This window comes from Bombina bombina, chromosome 6 (genome assembly GCF_027579735.1).
Source record: "Bombina bombina isolate aBomBom1 chromosome 6, aBomBom1.pri, whole genome shotgun sequence".
NCBI classification, from domain to species: domain Eukaryota; kingdom Metazoa; phylum Chordata; class Amphibia; order Anura; family Bombinatoridae; genus Bombina; species Bombina bombina.
Window position 1 is genome coordinate 220,789,010 of NC_069504.1, and position 18,647 is coordinate 220,807,656.

Genomic DNA, 18,647 nt, shown 5'->3' on the forward strand with positions numbered 1-18,647 from the left:
CCAAGCACAATACAGACTAATTATTTAAGATTCCTTCTTTATAATTATGAAGGACTGTAGCTCAAAAGACATTATGAAATAATAAAACAGGTTTTATTTGTCACAAAGTTCACAGAACATGTTTAGAAATAAAAATATTGCAATAAAATATATTAACAACAACAATAAATAACAAATATAAAATTGCAGCCAACCAAAAGTGCCATACAGTAAAAAATAGAACAGAATACTGTTTAATCATGGTGAACAACACTATGGGCTAGATTACATTTGACTGGTAAGCTTTACCAATGCTCTCATTACACATCCTACTCTATTAAAGGCTATGGAGTTGGAAATGTGCAGAGCATTGGTAAAACTTACCAATCAAATGTAATCTAAATCTAGTCCTATAATTGCAGGATGAGTGCTCATTGGGATTAACATAATATTTCCTATGAGTACTCTTCCTGCAATTACATAAGCTAAGATGTTCCTCAGAGTACAGTATGTTTTGAACATAATTGTGCAAGATGAGAACTAGCAGTATAAAAGGCAATCTAGCAATTAGAATAATTTTTCAAAAATTAGTGGCAAGTTCTTTTTAAAGGAACAGAACAGAAGCATCTCTGCATGTTCAGCTATAAGTCTGTTTTTGCTATCAGTAAGGAGGTTCAACTTTTCACACTACTGCATGAAGCAGAAAGATATTTTTGGGCCATTTTAGCCAGAGCTGGAAATCAGTTTATTAACTGCCCAGTACTTCAGGGGTTTGTCTGAACGAGGTACAGTGATCTCTCCTACAATAATACAAATAAGAGCAATTTGTATAGGCAGAACAGTAGTAAACAATTGTTAGTTTAGTCTCCACTCCAGCTTTAAATAAAATGGGAACATGCAGTTTGAAAAAAAAACACCACAAGATAGCATATGGGTAGTAAGTGGAGGTATCGGTTTAAGTATCGGTGCATTTGCACGAGTACAAGTACTCATGCAAGTATTTTATCTGTCTCTGTCCTCAAAAGAAGAGATAGATAAGGGGAAAATGTAGGCTCCAACATGGTGGCTCTCATTAATTTATAGACACTAAAACACTTATAGAAAATAAACCTTTACACTTATATCTTCAATATTTAAGCATCTCATATATATTTATTTTAAACACATCTACATATTATTCTCAGACATATCTTTGCTTTGAATACATCATTAGATCTAGCATTCATTTTCTGTACAGTATCCCTTTGAATGTTTACTTAAATCATTTCTTTGGTAATAATAAAAATGATTACAAACACAACACCCACATTATTTTATGTGTTTATTTCAGATCAATTAAAAGCATACAATGTTTCATTGAAACTCAGAGACCACCAACACCTTCAAGCTGCTGGTTTTAGCAATATTTTACATAAATATACAGAAAGTTTTAAACACATACTATATGGGAGGCTACATTTGTACAGTACAACTACCTCAAAATTCAGATATGAACTATAATATTCAAACCAAATCATAATGCAAGTTGCACATATTATATTTACATATATGGACCCTTTCATTATCAAGTGTTGCATTAGCTGAACTTCCGAAATTCTATAAAAGTTCCTATATAACAAAGTATATAACTAGCATATGCAATATTTGTATACATTTCTGTTTATGCTATTATGCCAAAAGAAATAAAGTTTCTCCAACTTTTTACATTGTTTTTTTCTGTTTTGCTTAGTACATAAACTGACAACATAATGCATAGCAACTTAACTTTACTTTGTTACAGCAATATCTACAATATATAGGAAGTTGGGACTGTTTCTATACAAGATGGTTTTTGCCACAGACCTAATTCTGGCAATCCCAAAAATTTGTGTTGGTCTATTGGATTGCCATACAGCAAAAGAAACTTCAAACTAGTGAAGGAACAATTGATAACACTTTCAGTGTAAGAGTACAGGGCTGTTAATCGTTTGACTAACGCTTGTAATTGTTCAAAGAAAGGTATGAATAAAAAAAAAAAAAAAAAAAAAAAAGTTATGTATCTACACAACAATATTTATATACAAATATATATATATATATATATATTTACAATGTTCTCCTGTACAAAGTTCATTAAAATAGATTAATGCACTATAAATAGCACAATAGAGTTATATCTGTCTATGGAAGACAATGAGGTGACAAAACAGTGGTAAAATACTTTTATAAGTAGGTGTATTCATTATAACCAGAGTGTATTATGGATGTTTTCTACCAGCATATTAACTTGTACCTGAATTAGTATACCTTCTAAAGATTGTACACATGCTTCACTATTAGTGAATAGAAGGTAGAGGTAACATTTACTTACAGAAGTGTTATATAGTTCGCATGTATACAAAATGGCTTTAAGAAGCTACTACTGATTTTACTTCTACTGTAAAGTCAGAAATGTAAAACTTAAAAAACAAATTTACATAGTTGTATTAATATCCAGTACTAAAATGTAATTCTACAAAAAAAATAACAAATTTAATTTTAACCTATAGCTGCTCCAGTTTTGCACTTCTTCATGATACTGATACATTTAAAAATACAGTGGATTAACATACTACAGCTTTTTTTTTTATTCCCTTGGTAAAGTCTAATTAATCATTTATACCAAAGCTATGTTATTAACAAAGATGGCAAATATCAATTATGCACAAGTAAATCTGCTTCAACCAAATTCAGTTGTATTTTTTTTTGGAGTTATTTGTGCATTTTTCTTTTGGTTACAGTATTGCAGCGGAACATTGTACGGAGTAAACAAAAAATAAAACAATCAAGGGATGAAAAAAAAAAATGTGTCAAGTAATTCAGTACTTTATAAATTATTATTTAAATATTGAGAAATACTGTACATGAAGTAAACTGCCACGGAGCTAAAATAAATTAAATCATTTAAATATTACAGTTTTGTACCACTTTGATAATACCAGGAATAAAAAAAAGAATGTTTGATATTAACATATTCTGTAGTTTTTTCTTTAACTGGCATGATATTAATTTGCCTAAGATATTAAGTAGCAGATTATGTAACATGTTTATTACAGACCAGTATGAGTAGTGCCAGTTTTTTTTAACCCCCATAAAGACAGCAACATACACTATAGGTTGGCCATCACAAGGGCTTCCAGGGCTGTAGGAGCACGGTTCTTGCTGACAGTGATGAGGCTGCTCTCCGATAGCCCTTAATACGCTACAGATGGCTGACGTGTCATTGATAAAGGTTTACAATTACAAATTGCAATTTGTAGCACTTAAAGAACATCAACATTCTTAAGAAGGATACACACATTGATGATACTACAGCTCATCATTTTCTTGTTTTAATACCATATAAAAATGTTCTGGATTCTTATTGTGCACTCCATAAGTGACAATATAATTATGCTAAAAAATACTGCTGAAATATTTGTTTTTGCGGATATAACTGAATAAACCATCTGAAAGTTCCTTTTTTTTTTACAAAAAACATACTTTTTACAATATTGCCCTTCCTTCAGAAGTGCTTTTAAAGGGATCAGCCTTTTTGGTACAAAAAGAGAGCTAATTTGCCTCTCCCATTTAACACTTTGTAGTGTAGCGTTCTTTCACAAATGATTCCTTTTAGGCACATTCAAGTAATTACAAGTAACAGTAAATGAAAATAGCCAGACATGTGGCTTGATAAAAGTTTAGAGATTTTTGTCCATTCTTTGGAATGGAATAAAATTACTTCCTTCTTTCAGAACCTTTGGATTTTAGATGGCAACGTCCTTGCAAAGATGTAGAACTCGATTCTAAGAAGTTCATGTGTTCCACCACAAAAATCCTCATCTCAAAGGAAGAGAAATTGTAAGCAATGTTAAAATATTCAGTAGAAGGCTTCTGAGAGAACACTTCCACTTCACGCAGAGTGCTCAAGTCATTTAATGGTCACCAGACTAATTATGGATCCAGTCGAGAATAATGAGAGTCATACTACCAATCATAACGAAGAATCCACTGATGAGAAACAGTACAGCCTAGAAAGACATAAAAGAAGTGCTTTAGATAAGGGCTAAAAAAAAGGTTCCAGATATTTAAACAAAAATCTTAAAGGGAAAATAAACAACAACAAATATATATATATAAATATATATATATATATATATATATATATATATATATATATATATATATATATATATATATATATATATATATATATATATTTATATATATACACACACACACACACATACACATACATAGGGTGCTTGAAATTTCCACTATGAGTAGGAAATTGCAGCAGACAAGAAGAATTTTTTCTCTTTTGTTTTTCCTATATTTAACATTGAGTGTACTAGTACATTTTTCCCTCTAAGCTAGGAATTTTATGGAAAGGGTTAAAATTAAACTAGTAGTGCATTCTGTGGATCGCTTGGCCATGGGATAGAAGCTCACTGGCTAATAAAGAAGTATCCTACTGCTCTACTGATGGGCAATGACACTCCCCACAAGCACAGGACTAACCCTATTCTTTATAAATAAATACAGTACACTTTAAAATGTCCTCTTTTTGAAACAAGTGACAAGTCCTAGTGACAAGTGACAAGTGAGTTTATCTACAAAGAAGAAAATCTGCAATAAAGTAATAAATATGCCTACCCCAATCTTTTGCACTGATTTCATGGACTCCTTCTTAACTAGTTTGATGTAAAAAGCAGATGGCAGTATAAAGATCAACATTGCTGCAGCAGAGGCCCCTGTAAGATAAAAATAAAATAATTTTACATTGCATTCAGATACAAAAAGATTATCCTTACTCACTCTCACAAAAGTGTCAGACTGTCTTTATGGGTTAGTAAAGTTTTTTTTTTTTTACAATTATTTTTGTAACTTTCTCAATGGATCTCAAATATCCTAACTGTACAACCAGAAAAAAAGTTAACCATATGTACACTGCTTACCAATAAATCCAAAGATATCCCTTATAGTTGGAACGAAAATAACAAGAGCATTGGTAAATCCCAGTATTACGACCGTTATCAAAGTATGGCGTATTAAGCTGAAATCCTTCCCTGAGCACAATAACTCAGTGATAGAGCTGCGAATCTGAAATAAAAAATAAAACGTTTAAATAAACTGCAAAATCAATCATATTAAGTGTTAAAAAGTTAAAGGGACAGTCAAGTCCAACACCCCCCCCCCCCAAAAAAAACAACTTATGTTTCAAATAGGGCATTTAATTTTAAACAACTTCCCAATTTACTTTTATCACCAATTTTTCTTTGTTCTCTTGGTATTCTTAGTTGAAAGCTAAACCTAGGAAGGCTCATATAATAAATTCTAAGCCCTTGAAGGCCACCTCTTATCACATGCTTTTTTATTTGCTTTTCACAACAGGGGAGAGCTAGTTCATGTAAACCATATAGATAACATTGTGATCAAGCCCGTGGATTGTGGCAGACACTGCACTAATTGGCTAATGAAAGTCAATAGAAAATAAATAAAATGTCATGAGATCCAGGGGGCTGTTAGAAGATGCTTAGATACAAGTTAATCACAGAGCTAAAAAGTATATTAATATATATCAGTGTTGGTTATGCAAAACTGGGGAATGGGTAATAAAGGGATTATATATATCATTTAAAACAACAAAAATTCTGGTGTTGACTGTCCCTTTATTGCCAATTCTAATACAAGCTGATGAACTGTAATAGCTAGTCTGTTTACAGACTGCTGAATTTATTCTAAATAGAATGTAGAACACAGATTAGGTGTAAATTTAATCTCAGCTAAAAAAAGTATTTCAACATTTTGTGTCACGAATTGGTCAATGGGAATTTTTGCAATTACATTTTATGATAAGTAGATGTAAAACCAAAATCAATAAAAGAACTATTTATATTTTACAGATTAATATATATTTGTCCAACCTAAAGACATATTTGAACAAGGCTCTATGCACTTTGAGCAGATTCAGATTATCACTATGCTTTACGATTTGCTGGTTTTGCTTAAATCCAATAAGTAATAGATACAATATGATAATGCCATCTATGTGTGGTTTTGTTATTTATGGCTGTTTTAAATATTTACTTACTGGAAAAATGACAATAGGAACGGTCAAGGTGACTGCCACAAGTACTGCCAAACGCACAATAATAAAGATTACACCAGATCCGACAAATGTGGAGTAAGTATGGAGTAACTCTGGTTCAACATTCCCTTTAAAGAAAACAATAAAAATAAAAGTTTTAGAATCAAGCAATTTTTTTGCAGACAATGAAAATGGAAAGTCAATGACTGCTTGTTCTGTATTAAAAAAAAAAAAAAAAAAAAAAAAGCAAAATGTCCAAGAAAAATATAATGTAAATTCTTACCATAAAATGTCAAATATCCAAAGAGGGCAGCTAAGAGGTACATGATAAACATGGCAAAAAAGGAAACGTTGGAGACGTTCATCATTCTTCTACGGCTACGACTGAAAAAAGAAAATAACTATTAGAAACAAATTTTAGTGCAGCAATCACTGTTATTTTTAGCTTTCTATCTGCCACAATATAAGTGGAGCCAAAATATTGCTTTCATTAAATCGATATTTGCGCTCCACTTTATAATAACAGCGCAAACAAATGTGCGCTGGTATTACAAGTTAGGTACAGTGCAACCTCACGTTCACATTGCACTCTGAGAGCACTCTTCCATAGGCTCCAATAGGAGCCTCATTCTGATGCAGTCATACATGGCAGAGAACCTAAGTGGGTAAGTCGCGCAGCGATGGGCATCAATTTTAAATATATATATGTATATGCTTATATACATATATATTTATGTGTTAAATGTGTATATACACATATTAAAATATATAGGTTTATAAGCATATACATATATATTTACAGGGAACACACAGTTTTCATAGACCGCTATGTAAGTTTCAGTGCCTTTTTTTTCAAACACCCCACACCCACCAACTTTAGCCCCTTACAACTGCCTTATGCAGTTATTTTATTAAAACATAAAAAATGCTAATATTTTTATTTTTTAATAAAGATTAATACACTGAAATTTGGGGGCAATTGGGGGACATTTAGAAAATGAACCAGAGGTCTGACCTCTGGTTAATTTTCGTAGAGCTAATTGCTACCGCGTGCTCGTAGTAGCAATAACCAGCCACTTGTAATGGCTATTTATCGCACGCCCGCAAACGGGGGAATTTGCCCATTTGCGGGAGCACAATAAATTAGCGCTCCACTTGTAATCTAGGCCTGAATGTATACATACCCTTTAAGCTCTTGGTAGATGGGAAGAACAGCTGGATGACACACAAAGGAGAACGTAAGGATGGGTACAGCATATACAGTCTGAAAACACAAAAATGATATAAAATAAGCATTTCACACAGGTCTACAAATGATTGCATTAAAAATAAAACTAATATATTTATTTATACAAACTGTCAATTAGAAATTATTTGTACAAGCTGTCAATTACCTGAGAATTAAACACAAAATATTTTGGTGTGCACATCTCATCGTCAGTCTCATTGTGAAGAGCTTTATTGACTGGTACGTGTGAGGCCAGATGAGACAAGGTGCTGTTTAAAGTGGAATTCATGGCATTGTGATTAAACCATAAAGGACATGTAATCTGAAACTTTTTGTAGATCACCTGAAAAATAAATACATCTATTTTTAGAAATCAACATAAATTATGAAGATAGATAAATACATCAAAAATCTGTATATTTTAGCATCAATACTACAAGTGTGCTCACCTATATATACACACACTTTTGAATGAAAGGCTAAAAAATAACAAAATCGATAAACATGATAAAGCAATCTGCAAACCTTGAGTTAGTATGAACTTTGTTAATACATCAATATATTAAGAGAATATCACACCAACAGCAAATCTTAGTTATGTTATAAAATAGGTAAAGTTGGGTGGAAAACACATCTACATGAAGATTTAAAAAAAAAAAAAAAAAAAAAAAAAAAAAAAAAAAAAAAATGAACCACCAACAACATCTTACTTTAAACTCAAAAATATTTAATGTTTGATTGCTAAGAACATAAGTGCTGCAGAATTGTTAAAGTGTCTTTAGGAATGCTACTTCTGTTGGGCTCCACAAAAGCAAAAATTTAAGCAGCACTGTAGTTTTCTTCAGAGACTTTTATTTTTTGATACTTGGGTCATCAGGTATACAACGTTTTGGGCGTAACAACCTTCATCATGTATTATTACACTAGTCCTAAAGCCTGTGTACACGGGCCATTTTTTGCAGTACAGCGGTCCCACCCCTTGCTCTCTCTCTCTATCCCCCCCTCTCTTTTGCTCTCTCTATCCCCCCCTCTCTTTTGCTCTCTCTTTCTCCCCCCTCTCTTTTGCTCTCTCCCCCCCTCTCTTTTGCGCTCTCTCCCCCCCTCTCTTTTGCGCTCTCTCCCCCCCCTCTCTTTTGCGCTCTCTCCCCCCCCTCTCTTTTGCGCTCTCTCCCCCCCTCTCTTTTGCACTCTCTCTCCCCCCCTCTCTTTTGCACTCTCTCCCCCCCCCCTCTCGTTTGCTCTCTCTCTTCCCCCCTCTCGTTTGCTCTCTCTCTTCCCCCCTCTCGTTTGCTCTCTCTCTTCCCCCCTCTCATTTGCTCTCTCTCTCCTCCCCTCTCATTTGCTCTCTCTCTCTCCTCTCATCTGTCTCTCCCCCCTCTCTTTTGCACTCTCTCCCCCCTCTCTTTTGCACTCTCTCCCCCCTCTCTTTTGCACTCTCTCCCCCCTCTCTTTTGCACTCTCTCCCCCCTCTCTTTTGCACTCTCTCCCCCCTCTCTTTTGCACTCTCTCCCCCCTCTCTTTTGCACTCTCTCCCCCCTCTCTTTTGCACTCTCTCCCCCCTCTCTTTTGCACTCTCTCCCCCCTCTCTTTTGCACTCTCTCCCCCCTCTCTTTTGCACTCTCTCCCCCCTCTCTTTTGCACTCTCTCCCCCCTCTCTTTTGCACTCTCTCCCCCCTCTCTTTTGCACTCTCTCCCCCCTCTCTTTTGCACTCTCTCCCCCCTCTCTTTTGCACTCTCTCCCCCCTCTCTTTTGCACTCTCTCCCCCTCTCTTTTGCACTCTCTCCCCCCTCTCTTTTGCACTCTCTCCCCCCTCTCTTTTGCACTCTCTCCCCCCTCTCTTTTGCACTCTCTCCCCCCTCTCTTTTGCTCTCTCTCCCCCCTCTCTTTTGCACTCTCTCCCCCCTCTCTTTTGCACTCTCTCCCCCCTCTCTTTTGCACTCTCTCCCCCCTCTCTTTTGCACTCTCTCCCCCCTCTCTTTTGCACTCTCTCCACCCTCTCTTTTGCACTCTCTCCACCCTCTCTTTTGCACTCTCTCCACCCTCTCTTTTGCACTCTCTCCACCCCCTCTCTCTTTTGCTGTCCCTCTCCACCCCCTCTCTCTTTTGCTGTCCCTCTCCACCCCCTCTCTCTTTTGCTGTCCCTCTCCACCCCCTCTCTCTTTTGCTGTCCCTCTCCACCCCCTCTCTCTTTTGCTGTCCCTCTCCACCCCCTCTCTTTTGCTGTCCCTCTCCACCCCCTCTCTTTTGCTGTCCCTCTCTTTTGCCGTCTCTCCCCCCCCCCCCCTCTGTCTCTCTGCAGCCACCCCGGCATCTGGTCCGGCCCCGCCCGCGTCATGCCCGGCCCACAACACCCACGTCACCCCCGTCTGGCCATGTCAACTCCGCATCCGCACGGTCACGCCCACTCCACCACACGACGCCAGGTCAGTTGGAAGGCCAGGTGTGTTTGTCCTTGCGCACAGTCTCTACTGCGCATGACAGCTTCAGACAAACACACTGAGCCTTTTATTATATAGGATGATTAAAAATGTTACACCAGATGACCCAAGTATGAAAATATAAAAGGTCTTTTAAGAAAACGACATTGCTGCTGAAACTTTGCTATTGTGAAAGTCTATGAAGGGCTAAGCATGGGAACCATATACTAGGAAGGAGGCGCTGTACTTAGTTTGGTATTTATATTCCATCTATTGGGCTCCCAACTCTGTCTTTTAAGAAAAAAATAATATGTGCTTAAACCTAGATGTATTTGTTCAAACACAGCATAAAAAAATCCTATTCAGAATTCCAATCTCATGCCATCTAGCTGTATAATAGAAGTTTCTTACTACAGCAAGAATAGGGTTAACTGTATTTAGTGATTGAACTTTTCACCCATGTAATTGGCCTGTTAACACTAAGAAAGGACTATGTTGAGGTGTCACATGTTAACTCAGCAGAGAACCTGTATTATGCACTTAATATGCTGTAATCATCATGGGCGCGATTCTTATATTGTAAAGTAAGTGTCTCTCCTTCCCATAAATAAGTGAACTCCCCCTAATAAGATACACAGTTCTCAATGTAAATAGTGCCTTTAAAACACTCCCTGGGGGGGGGGGGGCATCTGCTGGAATCTCACCAGACTAGAGAGCTTTAGAGAATTAGACCCTCTGCCTCATTTAAATTGCTAAAGATAAATGTTCTGTATTACTATAAATAAATATTATATACTCACAACAATGATAAAGAAGACCATGCACATAAGGGAAAGCCCACTTGTGTATCCCAGGTATCCTGAAATAAAAATAAATTTGGATTTTTAGCATGGAATTTTGCAAAATAGGATAACATTGTCTTTTTAAAGGGACATGAAACCCAAATATTTTCTTTCATGATAGTGCATGTGATTTAAAAAATAAATAAATCATCTTTCCAATTTACGTATATTATTTAATTTGCTTTGATCTCTTGGTATCCATTGTTGAAAAGGATACCTAGGTAGGCTCAGGCGCGGATGATTGTTGGCTGCATATATATTTGTGTTATTGGCTCACTAAAGTGTTCAGCTAGCTCCCAGTAGTGCATTGCTACTTCTTTAACAAAAGATACTAAGAGAATAAAGCTAATTAGATGAGACGTAAATTGAAAAGTTTTTTAAAAAATTGTATGCTCTGTCTGAATCACAAAAATAAATTGTGGGTTTTAGGTCCCATTAATGAAATTTAAAATAGTATATAATGTCTGTCACTATAAGACTTACCTAAGTTTTTAAGCAGTGACAAAGGAAGGATGAGACTTACAGAGACTATCAAAACCAGATAATCTCCATTTAAATACCATTCTCTGCAAATAAAAAATAAATACAAATAATAAGTAAAATTGAACTTCACAATGACAGTAACATGTTTTTCAACACCACCACTATGAATAGAATATATAAAGCATTCAAATAGTTGAAAGTACATTTTCTGACCAACAATATCTCTTCAACAATGATAAAAACCATTGCCCTCGATTAAAAAGACTTTTTTTTTTATCTTAGAGAGAAAATTGAAAATAACATGGGTGAAATTATTAATTTACAGGTTAGGAAACAGGAACTTGGTTCTCGCTTTAAAAGCATTTACATAAAATTATATATATATATTTTTTGATAATTACATTGTAATTTATAGGAGTTAAGACACAATCAAAACATCTATATAAAAACTGGTTGAGATTTTTAAACAATCTGTTTCAGCTATTTCCAATGGGTTACTCATCAACTAAAGTGAAGAATTTGCCCACTTCCCTTTATCTACCATAAAAAGGCACTTAAAGTGAAGGGTAACTTACCTTCATGCCGATCGAGTATTTTACTTTTTGTACACAATCAATAGGAGTTTAATTCATCATTTTTTATCAATCTTATTTTCAACCAAGTTATCGGCAGTTTACAAATTAGACCGTTTTTTTACTCTCAATGTTTTTAGCTTGTCCAATTGAAAATCGGGCCATCCAAGGAGGCAGATGACGTGGGGTGACGGCCATCTAACGGCCAGGTTTTCAATTGGTCAAACTAAAAACGTGATCAAGAATAAAAAAAATAACCAAAAAACAGGTCGAATTTGTAAAGCGTCGGGAATCTATTTATAGCGCTGATAACTTGTTTAATAATTGATAAAAAAAAAAATGATGAATTAATTATTTAATGAATTATTGATTGTGTACAAAAATTAAACTACTCGATCGGCAGGAAGGAAAGTTAACCTTCACTTTAAACGGACATAAAACCCAATATTTTTCTTTCATGATTCAGATAGAACATACAATTTTAAACAACTTTCTAATTTACTTCTATTATCAAATTGTATTTGTTTTCTTGTTATCCTTTGTTAAAAAGCAGGAACGTATGTTCAGGAGTGTGTACGTGTCTGCAGTACTATATGGCAGCAGTTTTGCAGCAATGAGCAAGAGCACTAGATTGCAGTACTATTTCCTGTAATGTAGTACTCCAGGCATTTGCTCGCTACCTATCTAGATATCTCTTCAACAAAGAATAACAAGAGAACAAAGCAAATTGGAAACATTTTTTTTCTATCCGAATCATGAAAGAAAACTTTTGGATTTCATGTCCCTTTTAAGAAATCTCATCTAGTGTTGATAATTATAATAATTTATTTGTATTGTGCCCTAGCGCTAGTGTTAATACAAAGTGACAAACATAAAAACCCTACGGTGGAACACAAACTTTTTTTGTTGCTATGTGTCAAACAGGGCGGTCCCTGGGTTATGGCCTTACTGGCTACTGAGAATACCAAACTGTCTATGAGAGAATGATTTAAAGGTTGATTTATCAAACCCTTCGGCAGGCAGAACCTGTAGTACGTAGTTATGAAGCAGCGGTCTAATGACCGCTGCTTTCACAACCTCTCCGCCACCTCCCGCCAACACGTGATTATCTGTGCATTGGCAGCATTGCACAAGAGCGCAAAATTGCAATCTTGTGCAATGCTGAATTCCAGAAAGGTTTAATGCCAATTTGAGCAAAAAAAAAAAAAAAAAAAAAAAAAAAAAAAAAAGTTTAAGTTTTTTTGTCGTTGTTTCTTTGAGTGCCTATATCAAACACTGTAATCTAATGTGGTTGAACACGATAAATTATAGCCAAAGATAACGCCAATGTTACATTTTTACTATAGCCTGTACGTTATGATGCACCATAAAGCACAGGTTGCACAGATAAATTATAGCCAAAGATAATGCCAATGTTACATTTTCACTATAGCCTGTATGTTATGATGCACCATAAAGCACAGGTTGCACGGATAAATTATAGCCAAAGATAATGCCAATGTTACATTTTCACTATAGCCTGTACGTTATGAGGCTTTGATGATGCACCATAAAGCACAGGTTGCACATGTCTGATGAAAATTCATTGTAGATTTAGAGAAATTAGGCATAGAAAGATTGAACAGGAATAACAAAAGTGTCAGTTCTAAGTAGGCAAAAGTTGCATATGCAAAAACAAAATAACAAATAGGTAAAATAAACTGTACATACCCAGAGCTCTCTTCAATTCCCATAAGTGCCTTGATTACAAGGGGCAGTTCATATTTCACAATGTAGAGATAGCTGGACATGGCTGCAAGAACAAAGATAACATTTTAAAGAAACACATTTTTAACATCTGCTTTTTCAAAATGAAGAAATTAAAGTTCATCTTACCTCCAATATTTTGCATTGTTATAGAGCCAGAAGCTGCCAGTTTTCCAGGTAAGCCAAAGGCCTTGAATCCCAACTGCTCATACAATAAGGAACCTCCTTCACTTGCTGTTTTCAGTAGTAGATGGATGGAATATATAGAGAATAATGCCACAAATACCAAGAGAATCCTGTAAAAAAAGGAAATACAGAGGTTAAAAAGAACACATTTTATCAGCGTATTATCATTATGTTAGATTGACGGAAAACAGATAAGACGCAATTAATAACAATTTTACTTTAGATTATTAGAATGTCTTAATAATATAATAGTTTTTTTTTGTCAAGGCCTATAATTTAGTTAAAGGGATATGAAACCCAAAAATGTTCTTTCATGATTTGGATAGAGCATGCAATTGTAAACAACATTCCTATTTAGTTCTATTATCAATTGTGCATATGCGTAGGAGTCTGCCCATTTCTGGAGCACAATATGGCAGCGGTTTTGCAACAATGTTATCCATTTGCAAGAGCACTAGATGGAAGCACTATATCCTGGCATGCAGTGCGACAGACAACCTAGGTATCTGTTCAACAAAGAATATCATGGGAACGAAGCAAATGTGATAATAGAAGAAAACTGGAAACTTTTTTTAAAAATGGTATGCTCTGTCTGAATCACAAAAGAACAGTTTTGTGTTTTATATCCCTTTAAAATGATTACAAGCTGTATTTACTTTACAATCTTTAATTATTGCTGTCAAGCACACACACACACACAATATATATATATATATATATATATATATATATATATATATATATATATATATATATATACATACATACATACATACATACATACACACACAAACACAGTGTTATATTTAAAGAAGAAGTATATTATGCATAACTCAAAAAGTCAAATTTGAACGCAAATTAAATAGCCATTCTTTGCTTAGGGTTTTAAAACACAAAAGCCGTTGGGCCTAGAACATTGAGAAACAAGTACCAAGTTTGTTTTTCATGAAAACAATGAACAGACAAAATAAAGGCATTTTTGTGTATACAGAAATCTAGACACAACAAATCTATTTATCTCAGAAATGGTTTTCCTACAAGGCCACCAAAGCATATTGCCCCTAGTGGTAAAATGTAGAATACAACCATAATGTCAACACAAGAAAATAATGCATCATTTTGTTGAATATTTTAAATTATCCACAACATTAAAAAAACAAACAAACCAAACAAAATAATGCTTAACCTTACTTTTAAAAGGCCAGCATACAAGCCTGTAACATGAGTCAACATAATAAAAGACTATAGGATATTTAATTTGCATTCAGATTCTCCAATTTCTTAAATCCACAACAAGTCAGTAATCAGGAGTTAGATATTTTTTTTTATGTATCCCAGATCTGAGAAAATTATATATATATATATATATATATATATATATATATATATATATATATATATATATATATATATATATATATATATATATATACATACACATACACACACACACATATATAAAGCAGGCTATGGAAAACAATAAAACCTAACATTAATACATACATGAACAGGGCAATTCCAGTGTTGGCCATGGCATAAGCCAGCCCAAGAATACCACTTCCAACAATCGCATTGCTGAGGTTAAACACTGACATCCCAAATGATGTTGTCCCTGGAAGCTAATGGGGTGAAAAGGAAAAATGATTAAGATGAGTGGTTCATATTTCCTTATATTTTTACCAATAATATTACATCTGAATTTGCAGAAATGTACTACTTACATATTCTGTTTCACATTTCTTCTTTGCCAGCGTTGGCTCAAGAAGGAAATTTTGATTTTCTGAATCCACATCATAATGACTGTTAAAATGGAAAAAAAAAATATGGATATAAAGAACCATCATGTAACACATTTTAAGATAACTAAATTACTATCATAAAGCTGTGGCCCTTACATTTATTAAAACAGTAATCATTTTGTTACGTAACTTCAGGATTAGTAAAAAGAAAAAAAACACCAACAGAAAATGTTTCTATCCAGTTAAATTAAAAAAAAATATAAATGGATTTTGAATGCAAAATGGTTTACCATTTAATAGAGAGCTTCTTTGCAGGGTAGGCGAAGTCTTCATTACTGTTGGAGCTGCTGCTATCCTCATCGGGAGAGATGTTAAATCTTCCCATCTCAGCTTTGGTCATCTTATCCGGACTATGTAAGCCTTGTGCAGAATTGGAGAGGCTTTAAAAAAAATATATATATACTGTGCCTCCAGGAGCTGATGTAGATGTTGGTGCGGCTGCTGTTGCTGCGGAGCTTGGCTTTCTGCCTGTAAGGAGAGCAAACGTCAATACTGCAGTGTGCAACTTGGACCACATGACGTATCATGATCACGAGTCAGTAAGGGGGGGGGTATGAGGGGGACTGGAGAGTGGAAAAGTACTAGCCCGCCTCACAGGCAGACAGAAAATTCCTACCTAAGGCTCAGCCCATCTCCCCCTCCCTTTCCACCCTCACTTTTGTCAATCACTTGCATTCCAATAGCATAAGTCATTTATTCTCTTCCTCAAGTGTATAGAATTGTATGGGCCCCATCAAAGGGGAAAAAAATTAGCCCATTTATCTAGTTCTGGAGATTTTCTCTAACTACCTTAAAGCGTCAAGGACCACCTGACTAATTTAATACAGCAATACTATTTCACTCACAGACAAAAGGGTTGAGTGGGTAGCTCAGTAGCCACCTAGTTAAATTGGTAATGGAAATCTTTACCTTGCTAATGAAATATTGTGTGCTCCACTACAGCAGTGTCTAATGTGGGATCACCCACATTACAACAATAATTATGAAATTAGCCAACATGATTTTTCAAATTTAGTTTTTGCTGGCACATTTGAACAGAATACAGTAAAAATGTGGTCTAGTCCTAATCATTACCTATGTACATTTATTAAAATTTGTATAACAACACAAAACCTAAAGAAAAAATATTGTTGTGTAAACTAGCAACGGTTACAAACTGCCAAAATAATTTTATATCAGGTTACAGAGCTTTGGATACATGTAAAATAATGCACACTAAAATTCAGAAACAAAATTACAAATAGGAAATTACACTAATTATATATACATATATATATATATATATATACACACACACATATACAGTGTGTGTATGTATATAGATAGAATTGATTAAAATATATATATTTAATACTTAATTTAGTTAAACTATATAGTTAAGTAGCATAAAACCAACATCAGCAGGTAATAGTGAGCTCAGGGAGAGATGCTATCACCCAGTTAATGTGGTTGCAAAAGCAGACTAGATTTTAAGGACCTAGACTTAGCGTCTAGAACATTCTCTGAATATACAATTAGTAACACAGAAGAGGAGGGGAATGTAGTACTGTATTAGCATTCGTCCAATGCTACAGCTTCATAGAAACAGGATAAGGTATATTGCATGGCCACTCCTTGTTCTTCCCCTCCCCTTCACTAGGGGAAGAGAATCTGATGCAACCTCTAGTGAGGATTGAACCATCATCTCATGCTTGGCCGCTGTATTTCTTAGCACTGCACTCACTCACCTTAATGATGCAATGGCCAAAGTCAAGGGTAACTGGTTTACCACCCCAACTGGTGCCCACCTCAATGTATAGATGTAACCCCCATCTATGTATTTGTGCCATGTGATGATGAGCAGAGAATAAGGCTATACAAGCTACTGTCAATCACCAGTACAATTAAATGTCACTTGCATCATATAAACCATACATTCTAACAGATCATAGAGCATATTCTACCAATACAATAGTCTACTGTCAGTGAGGGTTACAACTCATTGCCTTACATTATTCTCTAATGGCAAAATTATTAGTCTACATTTTCACCAAAAATGTCACAACCCGGTTGTCATACACACATAAACAGCACAACTGTACACTATACCTGTATATGGGGTGCGGCGGGTATACTGGAGATGTCGATTTAAATAGCAATAAATAAATCTTCAAAATAGATAAATATAAAAAATATAAAGATACGTTATAAATAAACCACGAATAAAATGTGACAAGCACTGAGAACGCGTAGAAAAAAAAATATATAATCTTAATGTAACAGAGTTTACTGCGGTGACCTCCTCCCTCGGGTAGCGGTGCTCGGTAACTGAGATCCCAGTCACAGACGTTCTACACTTCTATTTGAGAAAGACGATGTTTACACCGCCCACAAGGGAGTGGGGCTTGTGAAGGGCGGCACATGAGTCACATACAAGGAGCATGGTGTCTTTCTTTGTGTACCAACACCCGAAGCCACTCCCAATACTTGGCCCAACCCCCATACGCCCACGGATAAAGAGCTGGAGCAGTTCCCACTTGCTGCACCAGGGAGGTCAAGAGTTGTTTCTTTACCTTGTTCTGTTTGTTGTGTGTGTGTGCTGCTGCTTAGCCACAGTTCCTTTATACATAAACTTTATAGAGCAAAATAATAATACTCATGACTGGAACAATATCCTCTGAAGTTTGTACTACAAATAACTGCTGGAGTTCTTACTAGAGACTTGGTTTTTTTTTTCTACGTCGTTTGAACATTTCAATACAAATCAAATAGACGATTTTAAAAGCCTTGTTTTCATACACAAGAATATGTACTTTAATGTTTATGGAACTTTGCATTTTTTTAATTACATATGAAATATTGCAGTTATAACTTCTACACCAAGAAAAAGTCCTTGTGTGTTTTTTATACTTAGAGAATAAACGATTCAACTCAAATTACTCATATTAAGCATAACACGACCAATATGCCACTGAATTTAAAAAAAATCGTGGAGTCTAAAATATTGAGTTGCTGAGGGCCAATATGGTCACTATGAGTATGAACCGTGTTTTTCTAAATTGACAAAATGCAAACACTTGTCAGATTTTAAATTATCCTAATGTAGGAAATATCTGGTTTATGCTCTCAACTGTGAATTCCCCATACATTAGATAATTGAATTAACTGAGCTCTACATCTCAAATAAGCTAATATCAGACATCCCAACCTGCAAAAACTAATTTCAGGGAGGTGGCTTCACCCACTACTGCGCCGCCACCCCCCTCCTAGTTATATATTGGACACCTTGAAACCCTAAGTAAGATACAGACTTATAATTAGCTGCTA

The 18,647-nt window shown here is 35.1% G+C and overlaps 1 protein-coding gene across 1 annotated transcript; it reads right to left on the minus strand.

Moving 5' to 3' along the window:
* Nucleotides 1–1,287: 1,287 nt before the first annotated feature.
* On the minus strand, nucleotides 1,288–17,660 carry SLC38A2 (solute carrier family 38 member 2). Its single transcript, XM_053716739.1, has 15 exons — nucleotides 17,430–17,660; nucleotides 15,572–15,809; nucleotides 15,264–15,342; nucleotides 15,046–15,161; nucleotides 13,486–13,652; nucleotides 13,321–13,402; nucleotides 11,039–11,121; nucleotides 10,514–10,572; nucleotides 7,462–7,638; nucleotides 7,252–7,331; nucleotides 6,351–6,451; nucleotides 6,071–6,195; nucleotides 4,935–5,079; nucleotides 4,633–4,730; nucleotides 1,288–4,007 (listed from the first exon to the last, which is right to left on the minus strand). The coding sequence occupies exons 2-15, from the start codon at nucleotides 15,679–15,681 to the stop codon at nucleotides 3,927–3,929; spliced, it is 1,503 nt and encodes a 500-aa protein (XP_053572714.1). The 5' UTR covers nucleotides 15,682–15,809; nucleotides 17,430–17,660; the 3' UTR covers nucleotides 1,288–3,926.
* Between the last annotated feature and the right edge of the window lie 987 nt (nucleotides 17,661–18,647).